The sequence below is a fragment of the Setaria viridis genome, chromosome 3 (assembly GCF_005286985.2).
Source record: "Setaria viridis chromosome 3, Setaria_viridis_v4.0, whole genome shotgun sequence".
NCBI lineage: Eukaryota > Viridiplantae > Streptophyta > Magnoliopsida > Poales > Poaceae > Setaria > Setaria viridis.
Window position 1 is genome coordinate 9,919,343 of NC_048265.2, and position 11,585 is coordinate 9,930,927.

Consider the following 11,585-nt stretch of genomic DNA (forward strand, 5'->3'; position numbering starts at 1 on the left):
AAGGCAACGAATCCTGCGCGCGCCCACAGTCTTGCCTCTTCCATGATCACCGGCGCCAGAGCTACCGGCTGCAGGGCTGATCGCTCGTGGACTCTTCTATTCCTTTCGCGCCAAATCAACCAAGCCACCAACCAGACAATGGAGTCGAAGCCTTTGCGGCGCACCTTAGCGACCTGTTTTCGAGTGTCGGTCCACCACTCGGCGAACGGCTGTTCAGCTTGGGGAGCCAGCCCATCCAACTGAAAGCACCTCAATATGCGGAACCAAGTTTCCCGGTTAAACACGCAACCTGTTAGTAGGTGGTCTAAGGTTTCGACCTCTTGAGCACATAGCACGCAGTCATCCCTATCACGTAGATCATGGGTGTAGTCGGTTTTTGGTCCAGTAGCGACCGTGAAATACCAGCCATCCAAAAAATCTACATTTCCCTGGGACTTGCACCTTCCATAATTGTCAGGCCCCTAGCATCAGCGGCCCAGGAAGAGGGCATGGTAGGCGGATGCCCAGGAGAATTCACCTGAACTCGACCATTTCCAGATGAATCTATCTTGTTCTTGGTTGAACAACCACCCACGTATCTGATCCCATACACAAAGGAACTGAACTACGACCTGATCCGTACGGGCATGAGTGATGTCCCGTACCCAGCGTTTGCCTAGGGGACCATCTTGCAATGTCTTGGAGTTCCTAATGCGCGTCGACATGGCCTCCCAAAGGTTTGGCGCAAGGGTCCTTATGGAGCACCCTCCAATCCAGTTGTCCATCCAAAAGAGGGCGCGTTCTCCGTTACCCACATCCACCAAGACCGAAGCATCAAAGAAAGCTTTGGCGGATGCTCCATGCGAGAATTTTATGCCCGACCATGTTTTTGTCGAGTCAGTATGGGCCAGCCACAACCATCTTAACCTCAGCACCGTCCCCATGATTTGAAGATTTGGGATGCCCAGCCCTCCAAAATCAGTGGGGCAAGAAACGTTTATCCAAGCGACCGCACATTTGCCACCAGAAGCGACCTCTGTACCACACCATAAGAATCCCCGGATCAGAGTTTCAATGGCTCTAGTAGCCCAAGTTGCGACCGAGATTGCCATGGAGATGTGGATAGGGATGGCAGCAAGGGTGGACTTAGCAAGAATAAGGTGGCCGCTCCTGTTCAGCAATCTCCCTTTCCAAGGTGGAAGGCGCCTAGCGACCTTGTCGACCAAGGGTTGCATCGCTATTTTAGGGATCTTGTTGATTGATAGTGGTACACCTAGATATGTGCAGGGGAAGTCCGCGATCTGGCAGCCTAGGGTATCCTTGATCAAAGCAATGTGGTCCTTCAAGCAATGAATAGGGAAAATCTGACTCTTGGTATAGTTAGCAGCTAGCCCTGTGGCTTTCTCGAACAGGGAGAGGATCTCTCTAATGACGATAAGAGCCTGGGTGATCGGAGAGAAGAAAGCGACCACATTGTCTGCATTCAAAGAAACACGATATCTTATCGTGTCTCGCCCAAGAGGCTAGAACAACTTTTTATCGTCAGCCATTTTGATCAAGGCTTGAAAGCATTCCATGACCAGGACAAAGAGCATCGGTGATAGGGGGTCCCCTTGTCTCAGGCCTCGACCATGACAAATCCTCCTCCCCAGGACCCCATTAAGAATGATTTTAGTGCTTGCCGTGGCAAGGATAGTAGAGATCCAATTAGTCCACGTACGTGGGCACCCGACCGCAGATAAGAGCTCAAAGAGGAATATCCGGTTAACAGAGTCAAATGGTTTTGCTAGGTCAATCTTAAACATTAATCTTGGAACTTTTTTCATGGCTAGCGCTTTAGGCGTCCCAAGCACATATCTGAAGTTATCGCAGATTAGGCAACATTAGATGAAAGAGCTCTGGTTAGGTGAAATAAGGTCATGGAGGTGGGGCGTGAAGTAGTTAGCTAGGGCCTTGGAGAAAATTTTCCTGAAGCTATGGATTAGGCTGATGGGTCGGTAATCTCCCAAGGAGGTTGGGTCTGTCTTCCTAGGAATCAAAGTTAGTAGCGGATCATTCAGATAATGGAAGCTCCTGCAGTCCATCGAGGATAGTGCATCGAAGGCCCTGATCATACCCCCTTTTATGATCGACCAAGACGACCTGTAGAAGCGGCCCGTGAACCCATCGGGGCTGGGTGCTTTATCTAGGAGGAGGTCTCTAATGACCTCCCAAATCTCTACCTCCGTGAAGGGCCGATCAAGGTCCAAGAGGTCTAGCTGCGGGAGGCCCAAAGCCTGGAAGTCCAGGGCACAGGCACGGATGTGTCTGTTCCCTAGGATCGCGTTGAAGTTGTCAAAAGCTGCTGCAGCCTTGTCCTCCTCGTGGACCAGAATAGCCCCCTCGACCTCTAGCGATGTGATGTGATTCTTACGCCTTCGATGATTCGCATGTAGATGGAAGAATTTAGTGTTAGCGTCACCCTCATGTAGCCATCTCATGCTTGATTTCTGCCGAGCAATAGTACGCTCGAGAGAGGTGAGGCTGAGGAATCTAATTTTGAGAGACTGTTCTGCCGGGGAAAGTGACATCGAGTCTTGTGCAGCTTCCAGTCTGAAGACCACCTCCCTTGCGACTTGAATCTGGGTACGGATGTTACCCACAGTTTTGGCACTCCACCTTTTAAGATCTTTGGCAGTTTCGCGAAGAAGATGGTCAATGGTTTGGAGTGGGTCGGCGTCCGATCGCGAACCCTTCCAAGCGAACTGGACCGCGCTCAAGAACCCGTCAAATTGCGGCCAAAACGCTTCTAAGTGAAAATGCTTCTTGGGGTGGAAGCCATCGTCAAACTGAAGAAGCAGGGGGGCATGATCTGAGCAGCTCGTCGCGAGCGCATGTAAGGAGCATCTAGGGAAAAGTTGCTCCTAGTCGGTGGAGACGAACATCCTATCAATGCACTCCAGGGTTGGGTGTGTGTGCTCATTGCTCCAAGTAAAGAGGCGACCATGCAAATGGAGCTCAAGGAGCTCTAAATCATTAAGAAAACATCTAAAGTGATCCATCATGCGTCTATAGAGGCGGCCATTATTTTTATCTACCGCCTAGTAGATTAAGTTAATGTCGTCTCAGAGCACCCAAGGGTCGGATAGTGCTCCACAGAGGGAGCGCATCTCATGGAGGAAAGCGACCTTTTCACTATCCACCAGCGGCCCATAGAAGGTAGTGAGCCACCAGAATTGTGTTGAGTCATTGCGGGTAGCAACCTTAACAGTGAGCGAATGGGTTCCTATAATCGGACATGAGACATCCGCACCGGTGTCTTAGGCGACCAAAATACCACCACAGGTGTGAACAGCTGGGAGCGCAACATAGTCAAAATCCAAGCCTAACATGTCCAGAATCATAGTCTTATTTACATCATCCAATTTCGTCTCTTGTAGGCACAGAAGTGAAACTCTCTCCGACCTTATAAGCTCACGTACAACGGTATGTCGAGCGCGACGGTTTAATCCTCTAACATTCCAGGCAGCTAAGTTCACATCCATTACAACCAATTAAAAAATGACCAGAACGACCTAAGACAGGACTGAGTCACTCCCGATGGATCCGATCGACCACAGGCTCCTCGGGAAAAAGCTCCTTAGCCGTGGCAAGTAGCTCGTCGTCCTCCAGGATAGTGCCCTAAAAAGACCCGTTGATCTTGACCCCAAAAAGCTCCTGGATAGCCACACAGTGATCATCAGAGAGGCCAATAGCAAACAGCCTGATGTATTCTAGGAATGAGGTGGCATCTAGCGCTTCATCACGCTCGACCAGGCCCAATCAGCGCATGATCACATTCTGCCCTGCCGTGTTTGGATTTGCGCGTCGATTCTTGGAGGCTGCCACAATCCGGCTGCTGCAACGTAGGGAGGAGAGGGGTGGCATGGCTTTAGCGCACCTTCGCTGTGGCCGCACCGGCAGAATCGGTGCTGGTGTTATCTTTTGAAGAGAGGAGGAGAAGTCTGTGACCAGAGCTCTCCGACTAGTAGGGGAGCCACCTCTGGAAGTAGTGACATTGGCGAGACCCCTGCTTGAGGAAGGGGTAGAGGAGCAGGATGGTCCACCAGCGGGTCATCCACCTGCGGCTCCTCCGGCTGCTGTGTCAGATCCCCAAGCGGTAGAGCAACCTCCGGGAAGCGCACTGTCTCGAGCGTCGGCCCAGCTGTGGAGAGGCGAGCCGGGTTGCTGGGCTCGACGAGGGGTGCACAGAGGGGTGCCAACAACCTGGAGAAGATCACGCGCATAGGGATGTCACTCCGCGGGGTGTCGACCGCACGCCACGGGGTGTCAACCTATCCGTGCACCGCATCGCGTCATCCACTTGAGGGAGCCGTGTCCGTGGGGGGAGAAAACACAGTGACCTCATGGGGGTGGTAAGCAATGCCGGCTTCCCAGATCATTGGGTTAGCCTCCCGCTCGGGAATCAGAATCCGGGGGAAAAAACCATCAGTGTCAGCAGCCGTGAGCGCCGGCGGGCGGCAATGCGGGGAGGCCTCATCATGGGCGGCACAACCTGCCACGACAATGGAGAAGAGGCCGTGGTCGAGGAGGGTGGGGTGAATGGCGGCGCTGTGGCGGACAGACGAGTGGGGCATCCCTGTGCCGCCACTGGCTGGTGGATCCCTTGGAGGCCCCAGGTGGGGAAGGACTTGGGCTATGGGTCGATAGCACGGGGGAAGCATAGCCCCAAAGTTGGCCCTTCCATGGATGTGAGATCTGGCGGAGGCAGCATCAGGGCCGCCCGCAGAGCTCGCGGCCGAGCCACCAGCGGGCGGTGGCCCAGCGGCAGGGGTAGCCCAGCGCCACCAAGAGCAAGACCTGACGTGTGGTCAGCGGGTGGGCCATGCCGCGGGGTCGCGTTGCTAGCAACCGAAGTAGAGGAGCCCCCAGTCAGGCTCAAGTCCATCACCTCCAAGATGTTGATGACAGCCCTGTACCGAAGGCAGGGCTGAACGTCAGGAGAGGAAGTCGGCACTGGCGCAACTGTGACCTTTTTGACCGGCAGGAGGTCGGGGTGGATGCACCCAACAGTGATGAAGAACTCCTTGAGAGTGGCTTTGGATTCCATTTCCAACGCGAGGGCGATGACACTGTAGGAAGACTTGAGGATCTCCAGGGCTTTACTATGCAGGCACAGATGCATCGGCACCCCGACTATGACAATCCGCAAGCGATAGTTCATGGAGGCCGCGCTTGCCTAGCTATCGTGTTGCCATCGTTGGAAAATAAATCTCACGGTGGCCTCTGGCACCGGCGCATGGAGAACTTGGATCATTGTGTCAAAATCCCTGAACATGATGTGGAAATCCTCAGGGTAATGAGGATGAACTAGGAAGGAGCTTGGTTCAATCCCAACGCAACCTGTTAGGTAATCCTGGACATTAGCTGTTGACGAAGCCGGTCAGGTGCCTGCGACCACAGCGGCCAAAGATCATTCGAGTGTGACCTCACTTGCAACCACCTCCACCATGCATGGGATGACGCAAAGCTCGACCCTTAGTCATCGGCATGGCACGCCAATGGGTGGAGGAGTGCCCACCATCTTCGGCCATGGCTCGTTGAGTATCCTGCGCCACCAGGAGGAGAGTTGGGTGGAGACGGGGTAGGTCCTACAGCGGCCGAGCCAGTCGCCGTGGAAGCCGAAGAGGAGCACTCCCGTCGCGCCATAGAATGTTGGGGCTAGCGTTGTTGAGGCGCCCCAGGAGCCCAGCCTGCGGGAGGTGGCGATGGTGGCGGCGGCAAGTCCAGTCGGGAGGAGGGACGATGGAGCCCGTCCATGCCCAGCACCCGCCATGGTCCCTGGCCGGCGTGCGGTGACCCCAATGAGCCGAAGCAGCCAGCGGGATGCGCGGCCATCGGCACTCGTCGAAGCGGTGCCCAATCTAGTGGCAGGGAAGCATCGTGCAGCGGTGGGGCACCTGGTGGCGATGTGGTCGTCTCCAAAGCAGTTGAAGCAGAGCCCACCCAAGTTTGCCGGCACCGGCCTGCATAGCCACGGAGGTGAGCGGGAGGGCCTACGCTTGCGAGGACCTTTGTCCTCCTAGCCATCCTCAGCCGCGAAAGGATTGGCGACCCGAGCTGGGTGGTTCCTTCTGGCATCAGCCATGAAGCCACCCACCAGTGGTGGAACGACGTGGCGAGGCGACGGCGGGGAGGTATGCCATCGGGAGGGCTCGCCATGGCAGAAAGGGACGACCTTAGAGCGTGCAGCCGTCTGCCGACGCACCTGGTCCCCTGGGTGACCCGTGGACGACTGTGGAGCGACCTGACGCCTCGTAGAAGGTTCATCATGATGGGAAGGCATGACCTTGGCGCCCGCCGGTCAGCGCGACAGGTTGTCCGGGTGACCAGAGGGGTGAGCGCCCCGTGGGGGCGGCAGCCGAGGACCTTGCAGCGTGGGGGTTTGCGGCCCTCGGAGCAGACGTCACCGGGGGGGGGGGGGGAGCAGCATGTCTCATGAGAGCCGGCAAAGGTAAGGGCATCCACTTCGGGACGGCGATGCCCGAGCCGTGGAAGATCTCGCTGAAGGTGGGGGAGAGAGAGCGACCCGGAGCAAAGCGTGATGGGGAGGCGGCTGACGGCGAGCCGGAGGTGGGTGATCCAGAGGCGGCGTACGCCCAGATCTCCCAAGCCGACGGAATGGAGGGGCCTGCCTCAGAGGACCCAAGTCCCGGCGACCCCAACGTCCCGCCGGAGGTGAGGGTCGCGAAGGGAGGGGGCGGTGGGGGGCAAATCCTTCGAATCTAGATCCAGTTGGATGAACTCCGGCATGGACGCGGAGAGGGTGAGGTCAGGGGAAGAAGGGTGGGGGCCTAGTGGGTGGGTGCCCGCCGACGCTGGAGTGGCCGCTGGTGGGAGGCTGTGGCCTCCGGTGGGGGGTGGACACGGTGGAGGGAGCTGGTAGGCTCAGAGCTAGGTGTTCCACGGCTTGTATTTCACCCGCTCGTGAGACCAGGGGCGGATCCAAAATGGGGCTGCACCTCGGGCTAAGTTGCTGAATCATAGATAAAACAGTCTAATCTTGCCTCATAAACCTCCTTTTGTTAGGCTAAATACCACATATGTTAAAGGGACTACATGGGCTCACCCCAGGCTGCAGCCCGGGCCCTAGATCCGCCCCTGCGTGAGACCCTGCCTACAAACTCCAACAGTCGATGCCCTACTTTCAGGTTTGCTTTTGCAAAATTTTCCTGGATGCTGATACAAGAGCAGCCAACAATATCTTGTGCTTCCTGCAGCACCACCACAAAGCCGTCCTTTCGTACCATCATACCGCAGAGCTGTCAAACCATACGCAAAGCTCGAAGGAGCTAAAGAGCTCCCATCTATCTCTGATTCCATTCCATTCCATCCCCGGCAGCGCAAAAGTCCACCGCGCTATATAATTTCTAGGCACCAAAAGCAGGTGCTGTGCTCATATCCAAAGAGCTTTTACGGTACCGTGTTAGAAAAATTAGCTGCACATCCCTTCCAAGTTATTCCCCTAAGACCGATTGCATTTTGTTCCTTGAATTCCTTGGCAAGATTCTTTCATTCATCTGGAAGTCATCTTGGAAGACGCCGGCGTTGCCGCATTGCGCGGGGAATTGGAATTTGGAAGAAGGCGTCGGTTTCTGCAGTTCTTTTCTCTGTCTCTTTTTTACCATTATTCAGTGCAGATAGGTTTCTTCAGCTCTTCTTGTAATGCCGTACTTAAAGGCCGGGAAGGGCTTGGAAGAAAGGGATGACTTGAGGCCATAGTGTGTGTGAGAGGGAATGCGAAAGCTCTATCCGTTCTTCCTCTGTCCTTGTTAGCATGTGCACATCATCTTTGCTTCAGTTTTGATTTTTTTTTTTTGGGAGCTGTTGAGGAGCTCTGTTTTAGTTGTTTCTGCCACCTTTTGGTGTCCGTTTCTGCCGAGGAGAGATTGAATTGACAAGCAGCAATGCTACTGTTCAAGAGAAAAAGACTGCTCCTTGCATCTGCATATTTTGTGATTCTCTTGCTTCTCACACCGACCCAGGGTGATTCAAATTCAGAGCAAAGCTACAAGATCGCTCAGCCTTTGGAGGTAATTTCCAGTTCCAGTTCCAGTTCTGTACTCTACTCCTGAAACTGTTAGCATAATTTCCCCGATTCTGCTCAACTTTAGAAGAATCTGAATATGTGATTGCAGTTGAAGACTTTGAAGCTGTTCTACTGACTGAGACACCTGAATTTCTCTTGCAGCTCACACCAAAACTCTCGTTGCAACTCAAGCTCCATGCCTTCCTTCTCTGGTCTTCAGTTGGCTTCCTGATGCCGATTGGAGTGCTGCTGATCAGAGCCTCCAGCAATGTCAAAACCGCCAAGAGCGTCAAGCTTCTCTTCTACTTCCATGTTGGTTCACAGGTCAGCCAACTCCCATCTCTTGCAAGTTGCAACCGCTCAGTTCCTGTTCCTCACAGCACCGCGCCATCAGACATTCAGATGCGAAATTCCTGCCGCTGCAGATTGTCGCCGTCGTTCTCGCCACCGCCGGGGCGGTGCTGTCGATAAGCAACTTCGAGAACGCCTTCAACAACACTCACCAGAGGATCGGGCTGGCGCTGTACGGCTTCATCTGGCTCCAGCCGCTCATCGGCTTCCTGAGGCCAGACAGGTAAGACCGAGCGGCTCGTCCTATCTGAATCTCGTTTGCTTCTTGTGATCAAGGCGACAGTGCCTGAACGAACATGCCGTGCGGATTGATTTCTTCTTCTTCAGAGGCATGAGGTTCAGGAGCGCGTGGTACCTGACGCACTGGCTCCTGGGCATCGGCATCTGCGTCGTCGGCGTCGCCAACGTCTACATCGGCCTGCACACCTACCAGGAGCGGACCGGCCGGAGCGCGCGGCTGTGGACAGTGCTCCTCACCGTAGAGGTCGCGGCCATGGCGTTCGTGTACCTGTTCCAGGACCGGTGGAACCACGTGGTGCGGCAGGAGGAAGCCGCCCTGGGCGACGAGCGGAGCGAAGGATCCACCATGTACCCGGCCAACGACCACAAGGAGGTCATCGTGGTGCCGTGAGCTAATCTTTTCTTTCGGCAAGGCTCCCCGAATTACACTGGCTTAGACGGCGATCGATCGAGCGGATTGGATACCGTGAATGCCGTCTTGGAGAGCTTGCATCTGTACAGGTGAATGGGCGATGTGCTTGAATCCTTGAAAGAAGAGGCCGGCCGCTGAGTGCCCGCCACTGAAATACACACCGGTTTCTAACTCTGACAAATTCTAGAGTAGTTCGATCCTTGCGTTGCGTTCCTCCAGGGTAATACGAGATGTGTGGATTCCCAATCTTGTGTGCTGGGAAAAGGACTCCGCTTGGTACCCCCACCCCAATTTCGGGACAGTACGATTGTCTAACTTGTTGAGTGAAGCCTGCGAAGTGGCATGTTTCTTTGTCTCAGGCGCGATGAGCTTACGCGAAGTGGCAACTTGGTGGGTTGTGGTTGTGTGTATTTTCAGGAATGGGAGAAGGGAGAAAGGTGGCGACTTCGCGGCAAGCCGATAATCGTGAAGACGCTGTGCACAGCGTGTAAAGTTAGCGACCGGCGGTGCGGGCCGGAAAGGTTTTGTCGCAACGATGGTGGTCGCGGGGCGGAGTGTGAAGTCGGCGGTCAGCGGCACCATCTTGAGCGGCGGTGTCAGGACTAAACAGGAAGCGAAGTTCTGGAGCCACTTCGGTAGGGTGAGCTAGTGCGAGCACAGCTGTGAAAGTGATGAGTTGTAAAAGGTGGGGCAAAAGTGGTGTAATGTTATTGTAATACCCTCGAATATGCTTCGTGTAAAGTGATAAATGAGGGTAATAGGTTGTAAAGTGTAAAAATTACGGCCCAATAAAAGGGGACCGTCGTGAATGCAAAGGGACACGTTCTGGACGGAGGGGAAGTTCTTTAAGCTCACCCGAAGTCATTTTTACTACACTTGTCTTTCTTGTTCCGCTCAGTTTCATTTCATTTCGAGACTTGTTGGCCCCACTTCGGGGAGGATTTCCTACCCCAACAATTTTGGCGCACATCATGCTTCATTCCTATAACCGCAATGGCACCAAACAAGAAAGCAAAACCTACCAACACACAGAATGTTGTTGATGACCCGTCGACAGCAGCAGCGAACCCTCTAAACATCGTGCCAAGTTTCAGGTGGGTGCGAAGACAAGGTGAAGACGAAGTCGAAGCCAAAGACATTGTTGACTGCCAGTTTGAGGTCGACTTGACCGATGCTGGAGTCAAAGACGAAGACCTGGCGGCTCTTAAGCAGGTCGAAGCTAGATTGCTGAAGAGGTTCAGAGATGCTCAATCCACATCCAACGTCCAAACAAGATCACAGGCCGAGGCAGCCATAGCGAAGGCAAAGGCGCCACAGCAAGGTAATCCAGAAGGAGAAAAACTCAAATAGCAGGCCATGTTAAAAGAAGTAGTAAAGAAGAGGAGAGTTCTAGAGCAAATGCAGAGGGAGAAAATGCAGGATACTGTAAGGGAAAGAACAACACAGCTGCAGGAGTAGATGAGTTTGTTGCAGGCACAGATAAATTCATTGCAGGCACAGAACATTGAACACCAAGCTCAAGATGCAAAGGGGCTAGATGACAGCAAAGAGTATTTGGCGGGTGATTCTGATTATGAGGCGTTGGCGGAACGTACACCGCAGTGGCAGCATGAGAACATGCACAGACTTCATTATCAGCCAAGGGTGATTTCTCCTCTCACTGTTGATTTAGAATTCGGGATTGGCCACCAAGATTCAGAATGCTAGCTTCAATGCCTGAATTCATGGGGAATCAGACCCAAGACACTTCATGTTGAGATACAATGCTGCAAATCCAAAGCATTAGTAATGGCGCTCAAGGGCTCGGCCCAGCAATGGTACGCGTCTTTGCCAAAGGGCAGTATTTCTTCGTGGGATCAACTTTGAGAAAAGTTGTTCGAAAACATTCAAGGCTTTTAGCCTCAAGAATTCACTTCGAGAGATCTCCATAACATTAAACAAGGAGACAAAGAGTCCTTACAAGAATAAATGCGAAGGTTTGTCAAAGCAAGGGAGAAGGCGCCTCATGTGGCGGAGAGCACAGTGATTGACGCAGTAATTGGGGGTTTAAAGCTGGGACCGTGTGGAGAATATCTGGACAGGCGTCGGCTGAAGTTAGAAAGATAGCTCTTTGACATTATGCAAGAATATTGCAAGTCTGATAGAGGAAGGCAGAGAAGAATTGATGAATACAATGCAAGAAAGAAGGCAGATAAGCCGAAGCAAAACTGGCAACCGCAACAATGGAATGAGCAAAAATCTTATGTACCTGCAGCGAAATCAAATTTTTAGCAGAAGGTGAACTCTGTTAACAATGTATTTGATCAGTCCAATATGCTAAACTCTTCGTATCAATTTTCTGGAACCAGAGGGGGGGGCATTCAAACTCAAGAGGAGGAAGATCCGGGGGAGGACCCGAAGATAAAAAAAAATACCGTATTGTTGGCTGCACGGAAAGAATAACAGTCACCGAACAAATGATTGCAGAGCAGCACTTGCGGCAAGGGAAGCAGAGGCTACAAAACAGAAGCAAGCAAAAGAGCAATCGAAAATAGT

At 53.4% G+C, this 11,585-nt stretch overlaps 1 protein-coding gene across 1 annotated transcript; it reads left to right on the forward strand.

The window, feature by feature from the left end:
- The first annotated feature begins 7,175 nt into the window (after positions 1 to 7,175).
- Positions 7,176 to 9,925, forward strand: LOC117847207 (cytochrome b561 domain-containing protein At2g30890). The gene is made up of 4 exons (XM_034728374.2): positions 7,176 to 8,051; positions 8,210 to 8,371; positions 8,473 to 8,621; positions 8,726 to 9,925. The coding sequence occupies exons 1-4, from the start codon at positions 7,926 to 7,928 to the stop codon at positions 9,027 to 9,029; spliced, it is 741 nt and encodes a 246-aa protein (XP_034584265.1). The 5' UTR covers positions 7,176 to 7,925; the 3' UTR covers positions 9,030 to 9,925.
- Positions 9,926 to 11,585: the final 1,660 nt, after the last annotated feature.

Bases quoted from the DNA above. Each gene is read 5' to 3' on its own strand.
- LOC117847207 (XM_034728374.2), top strand. From the start codon at position 7,926: ATGCTACTGTTCAAGAGAAAAAGACTGCTCCTTGCATCTGCATATTTT. The intron at 8,052-8,209 runs GTAATTTCCAGT...TTTCTCTTGCAG, and splicing joins AGATCGCTCAGCCTTTGGAG to CTCACACCAAAACTCTCGTT. The intron at 8,622-8,725 runs GTAAGACCGAGC...CTTCTTCTTCAG, and splicing joins GGCTTCCTGAGGCCAGACAG to AGGCATGAGGTTCAGGAGCG.